The sequence below is a fragment of the Heptranchias perlo genome, chromosome 10, assembly GCF_035084215.1.
Source record: "Heptranchias perlo isolate sHepPer1 chromosome 10, sHepPer1.hap1, whole genome shotgun sequence".
NCBI classification, from domain to species: domain Eukaryota; kingdom Metazoa; phylum Chordata; class Chondrichthyes; order Hexanchiformes; family Hexanchidae; genus Heptranchias; species Heptranchias perlo.
In genome coordinates, this window is record NC_090334.1 from 57,924,697 (window position 1) to 57,943,070 (window position 18,374).

The 18,374-nt window shown below is 43.7% G+C and overlaps 1 protein-coding gene across 1 annotated transcript in view; it reads left to right on the forward strand.

The window, feature by feature from the left end:
• The window catches only part of mis18bp1 (MIS18 binding protein 1), a 67,459-nt gene that overhangs the window by 44,739 nt on the left and 4,346 nt on the right, over window positions 1-18,374 (forward strand). Inside the window, exons 11-15 of the mRNA XM_067991852.1 lie at window positions 4,806-4,984; window positions 10,164-10,300; window positions 13,947-14,092; window positions 15,096-15,174; window positions 15,265-15,319. Coding sequence (XP_067847953.1) covers window positions 4,806-4,984; window positions 10,164-10,300; window positions 13,947-14,092; window positions 15,096-15,174; window positions 15,265-15,319 — 596 coding nt within the window. The remainder of the gene's footprint in view (window positions 1-4,805; window positions 4,985-10,163; window positions 10,301-13,946; window positions 14,093-15,095; window positions 15,175-15,264; window positions 15,320-18,374) is intronic.

Genomic DNA, 18,374 nt, shown 5'->3' on the forward strand with positions numbered 1-18,374 from the left:
CTGTAAACATCTCCATCCTCAATGATGGCAGAGCCCAGCACGTGAGTGCAAAAGACAAGGCTGAAGCGTTTGCAACCATCTTCAGCCAGAAATGCTGAGTAGATGATCCATCTCGGCCTCCTCCCGATATCCCCACCATCACAGAAGCCAGTCTTCAGCCAATTCGATTCGCTCCACGTGATATCAAGAAACGACTGAGTACACTGGATACAACAAAGGCTATGGGCCCTGACAGCATCCCGGTGATATAAGAACATAAGAAATAGGAGCAGGAGTAGGCCAATCGGCCCCTCGAGCCTGCTCCGCCATTCAATAAGATCATGGCTGATCTGATCCTAACCTCAAATCTAAATTCATGTCCAATTTCCTGCCCGCTCCCCGTAACCCCTAATTCTCTTTACTTCTAGGAAACTGTCTATTTCTGTTTTAAATTTATTTAATGATGTAGCTTCCACAGTGGCAGCAAATTCCACAGACCTACTACCCTCTGAGTGAAGAAGTTTCTCCTCGTCTCAGTTTTGAAAGAGCAGCCCCTTATTCTAAGATTATGCCCCCTAGTTCTAGTTTCACCCATCCTTGGGAACATCCTTACCGCATCCACCCGATCAAGCCCCTTCACAATCTTATATGTTTCAATAAGATCGCCTCTCATTCTTCTGAACTCCAGTGAGTAGAGTCCCAATCTACTCAACCTCTCCTCATATGTCCACTCCCTAATCCCCGGGATTAACCGAGTGAACCTTCTTTGTACTGCCTCGAGAGCAAGTATGTCTTTTCTTAAGTATGGACACCAAAACTGTATGCAGTATTCCAGGTGCGGTCTCACCAATACCTCATATAACTGCAGAAATAGCTCCCTGTTTTTATATTCTATCCCCCTAGCAATAAAAGCCAACATTCCGTTGGCCTTCTTGATCACCTGCTGCAGCTGCGTACTAACTTTTTGATTTTCTTGCACTAGGATCCCCAGATCCCTTTGTACTGCAGTACTTTCCAGTTTCTCGCCATTAAGATAATAACTTGCTCTCTGATTTTTTCCTGCCAAAGTGCATAATCTCACATTTTCCAATATTGTATTGCATCTGCCAAATCTCCGCCCACTCACCCAGCCTGTCTATATCCCCTTGTAGGTTTTTTATGCCCTCCTCACTCTCTACTTTCCCTCCCATCTTTGTATCATCTGCAAACTTTGATACGTTATACTCGGTCCCCTCCTCCAAATCGTTAATATAGATTGTAAAGAGTTGGGGACCCAGCACCGACCTCTGCGGAACACCACTGGCTACTGGTTGCCAGTCCGAGAATGAACCATTTATCCCAACTCTCTGCTTCCTGTTAGATAACCAATCCTCCACCCATGCCAGAATATTACCCCCAATCCAATGATTCTTTATCTTGAGTTATAGTGCTAAAGACTTGTGCTCCAGAACTAGCGTGCCTCTAGCCAAACTGTTCGAGTAGAACTATAACACTGGCATCTACCCGACAATGTGGAAAATTGCCCAGGTATGTCCTGTCCACAAAAAGCAGGACAAATCCAATCCGGCCAATTACCGCCCCATCAGTCTACTCTCAACCATCAACAAAGTGATGGAAGATGTCGTAGACAGTGCTATTAAGCGCCACTCACCAATAACACGCTCATCGACGCTCAGTTTGGGTTCCACCAGGACCACTCGGCTCCAGACCTCATTACAGCCTTGGTCCAAACATGGACAAAAGAGCTAAATTCCATAGGTGAGAGTGACTGTCCTTGACATCAAGGCAGTATTTGGCCGAGTGTGGCACCAAGGAGCCTTGGTAAAATTGAAGTCTGGAAATTAGGGGGAAACTTTCCAGTGGCTAGAGTCATACCTAGCAAAAAGGAAGATGGTAGTCGTTGGAGGCCAGTCATCTCAGCTCTAGGACATTGCTGCAGGAGTTCCTCAGGGCAGTGTCCCAGGCCCAACCTTCTTCAGCTGCTTCATCAATGACCTTCCCTCCATCATAAGTTCAGAAATGGGGATGTTGCTGATGATTGCACAGTGTTCAGTTCCATTCACAACCCCTCAGCTAATGAAGCAGTCCGTGCCCGCATGCAGCAAGACCTGGACAACATCCTAACATTCACTCCCTTCACCACCAGCGCACCATGGCTGCAGTGTGTACCATCCACAGGATGCACTGCAGCAACTCGCCAAGGCTTCTTCGAGAGCACCTTCCAAACCCGTGACCTCTACCACCTAGAAGGACAAGGACAGCGGGCATGTGGGAACAACACCACATGCACGTTCCCCCTCCAAGTCACACGCCATCCCAACTTGGAAATATATCGCCGTTCCTTCATCGTCGCTGGGTCAAAATCCTGAAACTCCCTACCTAACAGCCCGGTGGGAGAGCCTTCACCACACGAACTGCAGCGGTTCAAGAAGGCGGCTCACCACTACCATCTCAAGGGCAATTAGGGATGGGCAATAAATGCGGGCCTTGCCATGAATGAATTTAAAAAAACACACAGCAGTCACAAAGGTAGCAATGTCACTCACTAGCAAAGCACAAAAACTTGCACTCAAGAATGGCCTAGTACTTGAACACATTACAGCGATTGATACAACTGACACAATATTATCCGGTTCTGCTCGGAGGAGCATTGATGTCAGGGCTCTTCCTTCTCTGCCTCAACATGGAACTTTATGTACTGCTTTGTATCTTGCCTTGTCTTGTTGTTCATACTCTTTTCAGTCTAGCTATTGTGGTACATTGATAGCCACTAGATCTAATCAAGGGCTCTCTTTTTGCCCCCCCCCCCTCCACACAGCACCCTGTCTTGTTATTCGGAACCTATTATTCTGGCTATTGCGGGAGACTGATAGCTTGCTAGATCTAATCAAGGGCTTCTTGGCCTGTTGGAAAAGCATGCTGCCGTAAAATATCTAAATTAGCTTATATAGTCATCCTAAGCTATATCTTACATTCCTGAAGTGCGGTGCTGAGGACTGAATGCAGTACTCCAGATGTGGTCTAACCAAGGTTCTGTGCAACAGAAGCATAACTTCCTCCCCTTTGTATTCCAGCACCCTTGAGATAAAGACCAACATTCCATTAGCCTTTTTGTACCTGTCCATTAGTTTTTAGTGATTTGTGTACATGGACACCCAAGTCCCAGTTCCTAGTTTCTCACCATTCAGAAAATACTCCGATTTATCTTTCTTGGATCCAAAGTGGATGACCTGATACCTACCCACATTGAACTCCATTTGCCAATGTTTTGCCCACTTGCTTAATCTGGCTCTGTCTCTTCCTGTGTCTGCTTCGGTCCGCACAACTTACCATGCCTCCTAACTTAAGTGTCATCTGCAAATTTGGATGTACAACTCTGTTCCTTATAAGTCGTTAATATATTGTGGTAAAAAGCTGAGGCCCCAGTACGGATCCCTGGGGAATACATCCGCTAATCAAAGTACATTCTCTTTACCCCCACTCTTCTACCCCAACCGATTTCCAACCCACGTAACAAGGTTGCCTCCAATTCCGTGCTTCCATTTTTGCTAATAATCTCTTGTGCGGAACCTTATCAGATGTTTTGGGAAGTCCACATAGATAACATCCGTAACAGTTTCTTATCCATCCTATTACTTGAGAAAAAAATAGACGGAGTGGATTTAAACTATTAAAGATTTGTGCAACCTGTCCTCATGAGGACGGTTTGGAAGCTAAATCCAAATAAGACAACCTGAGACCATAGGAATGTTTTTGTACAAATTAATGTACCCTCCTTTCAAACTCGGCACCACTAATCTGAAAAATGTCTCATAGGAAGCCACGTTGCTGATGGCTGTGTTTTCAGCACGTACAGTCGGTCAGATCCACAAGTCATTGTTTAGCCTTGCCTGATTTGACATTTCAGTTGTGCAATACTCGACTTTCCTGCTAACGGTTGTATTCTATTTTCATTTAGGTCAGGAAACTGATCCCTAATCTTTATTTTCTTCTTCGTATCACTTTGTAAATTTTCATAAGAGTGCTAGCTTTTTATTTAGAATATGCCAAATCCCTCCATCATATAATAATGGATCCCTAAAATATTTGGTAACTGTCACTAAAATACAGCTTTGCCAGATGGCTTGTCAAATGCATTGTTATCATCCAGCTGAGAGGAAGTCCAAGAAGTCCTGGAACGGTTATTCATCCCATTCCACGTGATTCCTGAGCATACCTGAAATACCTGTCCGTAGATAATGTATGTTTGGAGCAACCCACATACTTTCACCAAACATAATTATTTATATTTGCCAACCATGGAAGACATGTCTGTCCTGGTGGTTGCAGTTTTTATTCCCCAAAAAAGATTTCCCTCCTCGTTCTATGTTAGTAGTCTTTAGTAGTGTTTGGAGGATAAAGTCTGTAGAAGAAAGAGAGATTACTGATCTTGCACGGTCATCTTTGTTATTCTAAGGAGCAGCTTCAATGCACTGGCCCCACAAGGGCATCCCCTTGGATCTTGTAGGGAAAGCAAATACTTCATGTGTTTTTTAGGAAATGCCTGGGAAAGCAGACACTTCAGGGTGGGCCTTGTCCTTTATGTTCTGCAGAGGAGCACTGTTGGTCATCAGGGAGACACCTCCAAAGTTGTAATATCATGTCATAATACGTCTTAAATGAAGGTTTATGGTAAATCTTTTTCTCCTTCTTTGTGCCTTGGTACTGGTTCACTCCAGCAACGTGTAGAGGAAGCTCCTTAAAACAAAGACATTGTAAGGTAGGTGATCTTTATTTTACTTGGCCATAAATTTAACAAGGTTTCAAATTGATTTCTGTTCTGATAGAACTGTTGCCGCATTACCAAAACATAAACATGGTTTCTGGGAAGATGTTGCAGCATCTGTTGGAACACGTTCTGCTGAGGAGTGCCAGCAAAAATACATATCTGAGCATCAACCGAAATTGGCCAAAAGACCTGAAGTGAAGAAGAAGAAAAAGTGTTCCAGTAATAAAAACAAGCAAGGTTGGAATGCATACATTTATAGATGGTTTTAGTATGTAAGCCAGTCCAGGATTTTTTTTATATTGGTAACAAGGCCAAATATTTATTACTTTGGGATGGGTTAAGAAGATGAAAAACATCAGTACACTGAATTTTTTTAAATACTAGTAAGTGCCGTGGCTTTGCCCATGAGCGGTTCATGAATGTAAACGTTTTTTTAAATATACAAGATGGTGATAAGAGTTGGAAGAGACACTTCAGTAATTGACGCCACTGCACCGCCAACTTACTTGTGACTATTGTTACAGACAACTGTTTACATGCAGTTCCAATATAATATATTGACACAAAAACGTGACCAAAAATCACAATAGGAAGCGTGTACATACACCAGATTTTTAATCTTTTTTTTTCCTATCCTCACTTACCCAAATCAGGCATATTCTTTCATTTGTTAATGTGTTTATAACTACCCCTAACGGCTGAATCATTTTCGCTCTTTTTCCACATCAGTTGCATATCAACTGGATTGCCACAAGTGGACAGTAAACATTGTCAAATGATTGCTTATTTTGGAAAAGGTGGAAGCAAAACAGCTTTTCATCACAAATGGAGCAGGTCTGTTCAGTTGCATTTATATAGTGCCTTTAATGTAGAAAAATGTCCTAAAGCACGTCAGAGGTGTAATCAAAAATGAGCACCAAACCAAAAAAGGATATATGAGGAGAGGCAACTGAAAGCTTGATTAAGGAGGGAGGCTTTAATGAGGATCTTAAAAGAAGAGAGGGAGGTAGAGGGGCTTAAGGAGGTGCTGTCGGAGAAGCATTGGCGAGTTGCTGCAGTGCATCCTGTGGATGGTACACACTGCAGCCACGGAGCGCCTATGGTGAAGGAAGTGAATGTTTAGGATGGTAGATGGGGTGCCAAACAAGCGGGCTACTTTGTCCTGGATGGTGTCGAGCTTCTTGAGTGTTGTTGGAGTTGCACTCATCCGGGCAAGTGGAGAGTACTCCTGACTTGTGCCTTGTAGATGGTGGAAAGGCTTTGGGGAAGTCAGGAGGTGAGTCACTCGCCACAGAATACCCAGCCTCATACCCCATCCACCACTGATCTGCTCTTGTAGCTACAGTATGTGTGTGGCTGGTCCAGTTAAGTTTCTGGTCAATGGTGATCCCCAAGATGTTGATGGTGGGGGATTCGGCGATGGTAATGCTGTTGAATGTCATGGGGAGGAGGTTAGGCACTCTCTCTTGTTGGTGATGGTCATTGTCTGGCACTTGTCTGATGCGAATGTTACTTCCCGCTTATCAGCCCAAGCCTGGATGTTGTCCAGGTCTTGCCGCATGCGGGCACGGACTGCTTCATTATCTGAGGGGTTGCGAATGGAACTGAACACTGTGCAATCATCAGCAAACATCCCCATTTCTGACCTTACGATGGAGGGAAGGTCATTGATGAAGCAGCTGAAGATGGTTGGGCCTAGGACACTGCCCTGAGGAACTCCTGCAGCAACGTCCTGGGCTGAGATGATTGGCCTCCAACAATCACTACCATCTTCCAGGTATGACTCCAGCCACTGGCGAGTTTTCCCCCTGATTCCCATTGACTTTAATTTTACGAGGACTCCTTGGTGCCACACTCGGTCAAATACTGCCTTGATGTCAAGGGCAGTCACTCTCGCCTGACCTCTGGAATTCAGCTCTTTTGTCCATGTTTGGATCAAGGCTGTAATGAGGCCTGGAGCGGACTGGTCCTGGCGGAACCCAAACTGAGCATCAGTGAGCAGGTTATTGGTGAGTAAGTGCCGCTTGATAGCACTGTCGACAACACCTTCCATCACTTTGCTGATGATTGAGAGTAGACTGATGGGGCGGCAATTGGCCGGATTGGATTTGTCCTGCTTTTTGTGGACAGGACATACCTGGGCAATTTTCCACATTGTCGAGTAGATGCCAGTGTTGTAGCTGGACTGGAACAGTTTGGCTAGAGGCGCGGCTAGTTCTGGAGCACAAGTTTTCAGCACTACAGCCGGGATGTTGTCGGGACCCATAGCCTTTGTATCCAGTGCACTCAGCCGTTTCTTGATATCAAGCGGAGTAATCGAATTGGCTGAAGACTGTCTTCTGTGATGGTGGGGATATCGAGAGGAGGCCGAGATGGATCATCCACTCGGCACTTCTGGCTGAAGATGGTTGCGAACACTTCAGCCTTGGCTTTTGCATGCTCGTCATCTTTGCCATTATTGAGGATGGGGATGTTTACAGAGCCGCCTCCTCCCGTTAGTTGTTTAATTGCCCACCACCATTCATGACTGGATGTGGCAGGACTGCAGAGCTTTGATCTGATCCATTGGTTGTGGAATCGCTTAGCTCTGTCCATAGCATGTTGTTTCTGCTATTTAGCATGCATGTAGTCTTGTGTTGTAGCTTCACCAGGTTGGCATCGCATTTTTAGGTATGCCTGGTGCTGCTCCTGGCATGTTCTTCCACACTCCTCTTTGAATCAGGGTTATCCCCTGGCTTGTTGATAATGGTAGAATGAGGAATATGCCAGGCCATGAGGTTACAGGTTGTGCTGGAATACAATTCTGCTGCTGCTGATGGCCAACAGCGCCTCGTGGATGCCCAGACGGGACTGCGTCTCCACAAGGACTGTGCGTGGTCACTCCTACCAATACTGTCATGGACAGATGCATCTACGACAGGTAGATTGGTGAGGATGAGGTCAAGTAGGTTTTTCCCTCGTGATGGTTTGTTCACCACTTGCCACAGGCCCAGTCTGGCAACTATGTCCTTCAGGACTTTGCCAGCTCAGTCAGTAATGGTGCTACCGAGCCACTCTTGGTGTTAGACATTGAAGTCCCCCACCCAGAGCACATTCTGTGCCCTTGCTACCCTCAGTGCTTCATTCAAGTGGTTCTCAACATGGAGGAGGACTGATTCATCAGCTGAGGGAGGACGGTAGGTGGTAATCAGCAGGAGGTTTCCTTGCCCATGTTTGACCTGATGCCATGAGATATCATGGGGTCCAGAGTCAATGTTGCGGACACCCAACGCCACTCCCTCTTGACTGTATATCACTGTACCGCCACCTCTGGTGGGTTTGTCCTGCTGGTAGGACAGGACATACCAAGGGATGGTAATGGAAGAGTCTGGGATATTGGCTGAAAGGTGTGATTCTGTGAATATGGCAATGACAGGCTGTTGCTTGACTAGTGGGACAGCCTTCCCAATTTTGGCAGAAGTCCGCAGATGTTAGGGAGGAGGACTTTGCAGGATCGACTGGGCTTGGTTTGCCTTTGTCGTGTCCAGTGCCTACTGGTCCAATGCCGGGTGGTCCATCCGGTTTTATTCTTACTATGACTTTTTGTAGCGAGATTGTACAACTGAGTGGCTTGCTAGGCCATTTCAGAGGGCGATTAAGAATCAACCACATTGCTGTGGGTCTGGAGTCACATATAGGCCAGACCGGATAAGGACGGCAGGTTTCTTTCCCTAAGGACATGGTATGGAATAGGATACAGGCAGTACAACAGGATGCAGAGGTTGTGAACAGTCTGGTTCAGCCTGAGACAGGAACTAAGGACGAGAGTGGAGTCAGTGGCAAGAGTACAAAGTTTATTATAGGGGCCAAGGACAATAGCTTCAGTCTTTCCAGTGTTTAGTTGGAAGAAATTGTGGCTCATCCAAGACTGGATATCGGAGAAGCAGTCTGATAGGACAGAGGCAGTGGAGGGATTGAGAGGGGTGGTGGAAACATAGAGCTGGGTATTGTCAGGGTACTTGTCGAAACTGACCCATGTCTGTAGTTGATGTCGCCAAAGGGCAACATGTAGATAATGAAAACCAGGATAGATCCTTGGTGGACTCTGGACGTAATGGTACAAGAGTGTATAAAGAAGCTTCCCCGTGTACACTAATGAGACCCAACTCCACTTCTCACATATTTAGCAACCCCTGTACTGTTTCTGTCCTGCCTGACTTCATGCCTGACATCCATTCTTGGATGAGCTTTAATTTCTTGCATCTAAACTCTGAAAAAACCAAAGCCTTTGTCTTCAGCCACCAACTACATCCTCTCTCCTTGGTTACTGTCTCAGGCTGAATCAGACTGTTCACAATCTCTGCATCCTGTTTATCCTCAAGCTGAACTATTGAGCCCATATCCTTTCCACACAAAAACCGTCGACTTCCACCTCTAACATCGCCTGCCTCTGCCCCTACCTGAACCCGTTTGCTGCAGAAACCCTCATGCCTGTCTTTGTCACCTTCAGACTTAATTATTCCAATGCTCTCCTGGCTGGCCTCCTATTCTGCATTGTCCTGCTCACCTCTCACCCCTCTTTGCTGACCTACATTGGCTCCCAATGCCTCAAATTTAAGATTCTTATCCTTGTGTTTAAATCATTCCATGATTTCCCACCCTCCCTTTCCCCTCTCTTTCGCCTCCTCCAGCCCTAAACACCCCACCCCTGCCACCACCTTTGCCCCATCATTGGTGACAATAATTTCAGCCGCATAGGTCCCTCCAAATTCCCTCCCTCAATGCCTCCGCCTCCCTCTCCTTCATTAAGACGGTTTAAAACCCACCTTTTAGCATGCTGTTGGTCACCCCTCCTCTCTCCTTTGGTCCGGCTTTCTCGTTTCCTTGCCTCAGTAAAGTGCCTTGGGACCTATTGCTACATTAAACACACTATATAAATGTAAGTTGCTGGTGCGTAGAGCAATTCCAGGTTTATTTTACATTTTTTCTAAATCTTTATCATTGAGTGGGCGGGAGAATGACTGTCTTGAGTTTAGACACTAAAGAGATAAGAACTGCCACCATTGCTCCTTGACTGAAAATATTACCAATACTTCTTGATTGGAATCACCTAAGGGATCCTTTTGTCTTGTGTCACTGTAATGCAAGCGATCCACTCTGCACTGCAACAAGTAACTAAATTAAAAATTCCACAAAAAAGTTCCTTTAAATGTGGATTTTTTAAAGCTAAAACTTTCCAAAATAAAATAAAACTAGCAACTAATTATTCATAATTTCCTGTAGGATTACTTTCTCTTTTAATCAAGGTGGCTTATAATTGTGAAAATTAATATGTATGTGCTAAAATATTCAGGTTGCAGTGATTAGTCAAGATAACCATAGATTTGCATATATTGGTTTTACAGCACAATTATTTAATACACATTATACTTTATAGAGGAACCTCGGAAAATTATTGCTCGGACCGGAACGCTGAAAAGAAAGCAGCAAGTAAGGTCCTTCCTGGAACATTTGCCAAAGGATGATCATGAAGACCTTTTCAATGATACAGTATTACAGCATAAAAGAATAAAGGTAAGAGACACTCTTAAAATATCATCTTGCAGTATTACTAAACCTTCAGGTAATCCAAACAAATTCTTCTCAAGCCAAAATAGTTGTCTAATGTTGCCTGAAACAGTAGTACCTTTTGGTCCTCCATTCTTACCTTAAAATATTTTGTGTTTTTGTCCCTTCATGTAGCCAGTAAATTCTCGTATAGTTCTTAAGGCAGCAGCCTTTGGTAGGCAGAACCAATTTAGGTTAGTTGAGTGACAGTAGCTCCTTAAGTGAAAATATGGCATCAAGATGAACAAGACATATCAATCCAGATCCCATTTTTATATAGTTTCTCTTCACTTAGCAGTGTTGGAACCTTTATTGTCATTATTGGTGTTCTCACTTTTGTCTCCTTCCCTCCTAGAACATTTGAGGAAATACAGTAATCATGCTCGCAAAAAACAAGTTTACCACTATGTCAAACCCAAGCTGCAAATCACCAATGTAGATGTAAGGACTAATTCCCCGATTCGGCACTCGTGGTGGGGGGGGGCTCAAAGAGAGTGCTGGTCAGAAATCGAGGGTCTATATACTACGTTAAAGGCACTATATAATTGCAAGTTGTTGTCTACAACCCTTGATTCTTCCAACCAATAAATCAATCAACAGAAAATTAAAGACTGCAAGTCTGTGATTTCTCGACCAGCACTCCTTGCAAGTGTCACTCCTCACTAGCAATAGTAAGTCAGGGAATTGGTCCTCTATCGTCATCTTATGCAATGATAATAGTTTGTTTCAGGGGAACATTCTATACTTAAATTTACAATCTGTACCTGCATAGACTTCCAATGTTGCATAACATTTTGAAGGGTGTCACCTGGCCCATATTCTTCAAGGAGGACTTGTCATCAATGCTGGTGATGTATGTGATCTTGGGAAAGGATGAGGCCATACAGTCCTGCACAACATAATTTAGGACTCGGGTCAACCTTCCCCAACTTGAACTCTAAAGCATTGATGCAGGCTGGTACGAAGCACAGATTGCTACCTTGACAGCAGCCAGAGCTCCGTTAGCAAGTCATGTCCACTAAAGATGGCTCAAACAGTACTAATGAGATGATGGAGCAATGAAACCCTCCTCTTAGAAGCATCTTAGAAAGATGCATTCAGTTCTGTGATACTAGTCAGGTGATACTTCGTGCCCCACATAGTAGACTTGGTACAACCTACATAGTCTCTACTCTTGTAATTAGGTGGCAGATTATCTATTCAGCAATGGCTGCAGTTGAAACACGCACCTTTATTGCAGCTTGCCAGTGTCATCTGTCACCAGCTCAACAATTGCTATACTGATCAATATCAAGACTAGATCGTATGCTCTGAGTAAGAGGGTACGGTGACCCTTGCACTTCTGGCTCCAAGCATACCTTATTTAATTAGAATGGCTGTATATCTTAAAGTTTGGGAATTGTCCCATGATATCCTGGACTCCTGGATCTCCCTGTTTCTTCCAATTTTCCGAATGGGGAACCAATTATTTTGCTCACATTAGTATCGGCTGGTTCTAATTTGCTGCCTCCCAAGAGGTTTTTTTTATTCGTTCATGGGATGTGAGCGTCACTGGCAAGGCCAGCAATTATTGCCCATCCCTAATTGCCCTTGAGAAGGTGGTGGTGAGCTGCCGCCTTGAACCGCTGCAGTCCATGTAGTGAAGGTACTCCCACAGTGCTGTTAGGTAGGGAGTTCCAGGATTTTGACCCAGCAACGATGAAGGAACGGCGATATATTTCCAACTCAGGATGGTGTGTGACTTGGAGGGGAACATGCAGGTGGTGTTGTTCCCATGTGCCTGCTGCCCTTGTCCTTCTAGGTGGTAAAAGTCGCGGGTTTGGGAGGTGCTGTCGAAGAAACCTTGGCGAGTTGTTGCAGTGCATCCTGTGGATGGTACACACTGCAGCCACGGAGCGCCTATGGTGAAGGGAATGAATGTTTAGGGCGGTGGATGGGGTGCCAATCAAGCGGGCTGCTTTGCCCTGGATGGTGTCGAGCTTCTTAAGTGTTGTTGGAGCTGCACTCATCCAGGCAAGTGGAGAGTATTCCATCACACTCCTGACTTGTGCCTTGTAGATGGTGGAAAGGCTTTGGGGATATAGGAGGTGAGTCACTTGCCGCAGAATACCCAGCCCCTGACCTGCTCTTGTAGCCACAGTCTGTGTGTGGCTGATCCAGTTAAGTTTCTGGTCAATGGTGACCCCCAGGATGTTGATGGTGGGAGATTTGGCGATGGCAATGCAGTTGAATGTCAAGGGGGGGTGGTTAGACTCTCTCTTGTTGGAGATGGTCATTGCCTGGCACTTGTCTGGCGCAAATGTTACTTGTCACTTATCAGCCCAAGCCTGGATGTTGTCCAGGCCTTGCTCCATGTGGGCACGGACTGCTTCGTTATCTGAGGGGTTGCAAACGGAACTGAACACTGCAATCGTCAGCGAACGTCCCCATTTCTGACCTTATGATGGAGGGAAGGTCATGAAGCAGCTGAAGATGGTTGGGCCTAGAACACTGCCCTGAGGAACTCCTGCAGCAATATCCTGGAGCTGAGATGATTGGCCTCCAACAACCACTGCCATCTTCCTTTGTGCTAGGTATGACTCCAGCCACTGGAGAGTTTTCCCCCTGATTCCCATTGACTTCAGTTTTACTAGGACTCCTTGGTGCCACACTTGGTCAAATGCTGCCTTGATGATTGTCATGATTGATTTAAGATTCTTGAGCTCCTTTATTTTGGAGGAAGTGTTCAGTATGATACATTATTGTTCAGGTAATACAATTCAGCAGCCATAGACCTCAGGGAAAATAATTTCACTTGAGAGCTAAACGACCTCTTCAGTACTATTTGACGCTCATTGTGCAAGGAGTAAGCTGCCCATGTATGCATCCCGATGTCACACCAAACATGTTCAGAATGTTTCTCAAATGTGCCAACTTTCATAATCTTAATTTATGTTACATAGGTGTTCATTCTCGTCACCTGTTTGAGTCTCCATACTATAAGACCACTAAATTACAATGCGGTCAAAATGCTTCATCCTCTGAGCAGGGCTGAAATTTGGGTGAAAGTCCTGTGGCTGATGGCAGTAGCCTTCTCTTTGTGGTTTTAAATGCAAAACTCATCGTGAAGTTTGTGAAATGTATCCCAAGAATGTGTGGAAATTTAAGGAGCGCTCTTATCTATAAGTTCATATAACTCAATATGTAGCACACCTCACAGTATGGATAATTCTACAAATGTAGACTATGTACAACTACATTTAGAAGCAGATTTATAGTCTTTGTTGCTATTAAAAATGTAACACCGAGAACTCATCTCTTCTAAGACCTGCCTGTGTTATTTAATTAGCCAATTTTACCTGGAAGTGACTCAATCTAGCTTAGTGGGGGGGAAAGAAATTCCCCACATTATATTAAGTAGCGTATATTGGCTTAAATGTCAAAATAAAAACCGCCAAGAAGTCAAGTACTTTAAAATCACTAGAAGATGGTGCTCATTATAGATGAAAATGATTGAATGTGAAGTTTGTTATACTGTGCAAATAATAAATCTTTAGTTCTCAACAAATGCTGATTGAGAATTGCAAATTTTGCATTTCAATATTTCCTTTTTCTTTTCATAACTATATTGCAGCTTCCCAGCTTTCCAAGCAGCCAAGAGGATGACAATGACTTCATACTTCAGACAAACCCGACTACCCCATCTTCAGTCGTTTTTCCTTTAGCAAAAACACCACAGTGGAATCACATCAGTCCTCGAATGTTGGAACCCACTGATAGGTAATCAACCCAACAAAAATAAATGTTACTGCTGTCAGGAGACTTTATCATCCAGTAATGGAAAAAGTACTGCATCCTGAAATACCATTGGACTTTGAGAGTACTTGTTCATTTTCTGATGTTTGCCTTCCTAATGTGCTTTGTTAATTTTTTTAAATATTTACATTGTAGCAAGCTGATGAGGGCCCTGATCCCCGAATAAGGGTATGGCCCTTTTAAGAAACCTCCACTTTAAGAGGAGGGGTATAGGTCTTTTAAGAAACCTTACCTTTAAGAAGTAATTGAGGCTGAAGTGGGTGGAAACCTTCCTCAGCAGGGTGAGGCACAAGAGAAACTGGGCCGGAACAGGGCCCCCTGAACAGGAAGTTGGGGCTGGCCTGGGCTCTGAGACCTGAAAGAAGCTGATGAGTTGAGGGCAGCTGCGGACAGCTGAAAGAGCCTGGGAGTGGGAAAAGTGTACTAGGCGTTGCCAAAGGTACTATGGACTGGGAGAGTGTACTAGGCGTTACCAAAGGTACTGTAGTGTGACTGGGCGTGGAGTGAATTTTTAAAAAAGTGTTTTGAAGTACGAATTGGTCAAGGACTATCATTTGTCATCTGAAGGAGGTTACGAGACAGTAGGGCCCTGTGACTATAATATATGAGAGAGTTTGGAATCATGTAAAACTTTTTATTGCATGTGTGTGTTTAACATTTTTTTAAAGTGCTACTAACCACCATTCTTTTTCTCCTCCATTTTGGTTTGCCTCTGATATGCAAATTCCAAAAGTAAGTATTCATGTGAACTGTTCTTAGACTTTGTAGTGATACTTTGTGACCACATAAGATCAAGAATTTGTCATGGAGAGTTAAGTGCAAAAACTCAAATTCTAAAGGTCCATGCTTAGAGTATTTTGATGTACCAACCTGCAACATCACTGGCCTGCCTTCATGTGTACACATTTTAAAAGTACTGTGTTTCTACAACATTTTGGAATAACCTTGAATTTATTATCTTTTATAGTGCTAATAATGACAAATATGTTTATCAACTGCAAAAAAAATGCAAGATGAAGAATTGGTCCAAAGTTAAGAAAAAATCGGTAGGAAACTAGTGACTGTAAATTGTTCATTTTAAATGATTAAGAAGCTTAATATCTTAGTAACTTAAGTCCTGATGATTCTTATTTCAGAAACCAGCATTTTTTATGGCACCACCTAGATTGAAAGCATCCTGCTTAATAGAAGGTAAGAGCACAGCACTTCAACAATTTCAGTTTTATTCCACATCTGAGTATAGTATTAGGTACAATGTGAAGACCACCTTTATCAAAGTATGGTGCAGCACAGGAGGAGGCCATTCAGCCCATCATGCCTGTGCGAGCTCTTTGAAAGATCTATCCAATCAGTCCCACTCCCCTGTTCTTTCCCCATAGCCCTGTAAATACTTTCCCTTCAAGTATTTATCTAATTCCTTTTTGAAAATTACTATTGAATCTGCTTTCACCACCCTTTTCAGGCAATGTATTACAGATCATAACAACTCGCTTCTTAAAAAGTGTTTCCTCACGTCGCCTCTGGTTCTTTTGCTAATCTCTGTAAATCTGTGGCGTCCGATTACTGATCCTTCTGCCACTGGAAACGGTTTCTCCTTATTTACTCGTTCAAAATCATTCATGATTTTGAACACCTCTATCAAATCTCCCCTTAACCTTCTCTGTTCTAAGGAGAACAACCCCAAATTATCCAGCCTGTCTACATAACTCAAGTCCCTCATCCTTGGTACCATTTTAGTAAATCTCTTCTGCACCCTCTAAGATTTTGACATCCTTCCTGAAGTGTGGTGCCCAGAATTGAACACAGTACTCCAGCTGAGACCTAACCAGTGTTTTATAAAAGTTTAGCATGACTTCTTTGCCTTTGTATTCTACGCCTCTATTAATAAAGCCTAGGATCCCATATATGCTTTTTTAACCGCCTTCTCAACTTGTCCTGCCACCTTCAAAGATTTGTCTACATACACCCTCAGGTCTCTCTGTTCCTGCACACCCTTTAAAATTGTACCATTTAGTTTATATTGCCCCTTCTCATTCTTCCTACCAAAATGTTTCACTTCACACTTCTCTGTTAAATTTCTTCTCCCATATGTCTGCCCATTTCACCAGTTTGTCTATGACCTCCTGAAGTCTGTTACTATCCTCAACAACCGAAGAGCTCTTTCACTGTTCTGACAAAGGGTCATCAACCTGAAACGTTAACTCTTTTTCTCGACAGATGCTGCCTGACTTGCTGAGTATTCCTAGCATTTTCTGTTTTTGTTTGAGATCTTTTGACTTATTGAAGAACATGGGTATAAGGATAAACCCAGCAACTACAGGCCAGTCAGTTTAATCTCGGTGGTGGGGAAACTTTTAGAAACGATAATCCGGGACAGAATTAGCAGTCACTTGGACAAGTGTGGATTGATTAGGGAAAGCCAGCTCGGATTTGTTAAAGGCAAATCGTGTTTAACTAATTTGATGGAGTTTTTTGATGAGGTGACAGAGAGGGTCGATGAGAGCAATGCGGTTGATGTGGTTTATATGGACTTTCAAAAGGTGTTTGATAAATTGCCGCATAATAGGCTTGTCATCAAGATTGAAGCCCATGGAATAAAAGGGGCAGTAGCAGCATGGATACAAAATTGGCTAAGTAACAGGAAGCAGAGAGTAGTGGTGAACGGTTGTTTTTCGGACTTGGATGGAGGAGTACAGTGGTGTTCCCCAGGGGTCAGTACTAGGACCACTGCTTTTTTTGATATATATTAATGACTTGGACTTGGGTGTACAGGGCACAATTTCCAAATTTGCGGATGACACAAAACTTGGAAAGGTCGTGAACAGTGAGGAGGATAGTGATAGATTTCAAGAGGATATAGACTGGCTGGTGGAATGGGTGGACATGTAGCAGATGAAATTTAACGCAGAAAAATGCGAAGTGATACATTTTGGTAGGAAGAATGAGGAGAGGCAATATAAACTAAAGGGTACAATTCTAAAAGGGATACAGTAACAGAGATCTGGGGGTATATGTGCACAAATCGTTGAAAGTGGCAGGGCATGTTGAGAAAGTGGTTAAAAAAGCATACGGGATCCTGGGCTTTATAAATAGAGGCATAGAGTACAAAAGCAAAGAAGTCATGATGAACCTTTATAAAACACTGGTTCGACCACAACTGGAGTATTGTGCCCAGTTTTGGGCACCGCACTTTAGAAAAGATGTGAAGGCCTTGGAGAGGGTGCAGAAAAAATTTACTAGAATGATTCCAGGGGGAGTGGGACTAGCTGGATTGCTCTTGCATAGAGCTAGCGCAGACTCGATGGGCTGAATGGCTGCCTTCCGTACTGTAACCTTTCTATGATTCTATGAACATATTGATGAATCGGAGAATCCAGTTTCCTTTGAGAAACTTTTTTTTTAAAACTTTGAAAAGTCATTGAATGTAGCAATTAACTAGGGCCATAAGTGCCTCAGAGTGGGGCCTTGAAGCTGAGGAGTAGGATAGGAATTAGTCAGGAAGGGGAGGAATGAGGTGTAAAATGGCAAGAAGCAGCACAGAAATGGTGAGATACAGTAGAATAAGCAGGGGAGAGTGGGGTCTACGGTGGCCTGGGGAGGCAGAGGGAGCAGGACATGAAGGGAGAGTGGGCCCTAAAGTTAGGAGCACAGAGGATCAAAAGAGAGAAGAAAAAGCTGTGAAGTAGAGGAGGTGAACGGCAGGAGTGGGAAGATGCAGCTGCGCCACCTAGTAGTAGGAGACCTGTTATTATAGTGTATGAGGCAAATGTTAATACAATAGTTTTATATTATAAATATTTATGGAGGCATTGCTCAGAAATCATGTGGAAGTAAGGACATTTTTATAGGAAGTGTGCACCACATACAAGACTTATAGATATGTATGTTAGCTTTTCAGTTCTTCAAAATGCCTAATATTACTGCTGCAAAATGGAACAAATTTAATTTCAGGCATTCAATGTTAGTACTAAAACCTCCAAGGTGAGATAATCACAGGATAGACCCAAAGGAAAGCTTCCTCTACTTTGCCCTACTCATTTTAATTGACGCCAAGGAGCACCTCTAACTGCACCTCATATGTCCTCTTTGTGGCCTAAATATGGTGCCCAATTAGTGCCAAAGTAAGGATCATTTTGTGTTGTGACCCTTGCTTACCGTTCGCAACCTTGAAGTCCTATTTGACCCTGAGATGAACTTCCAACCACATATTCGCTCCATCACCAAGACTGCCTACTTCCACCAATGT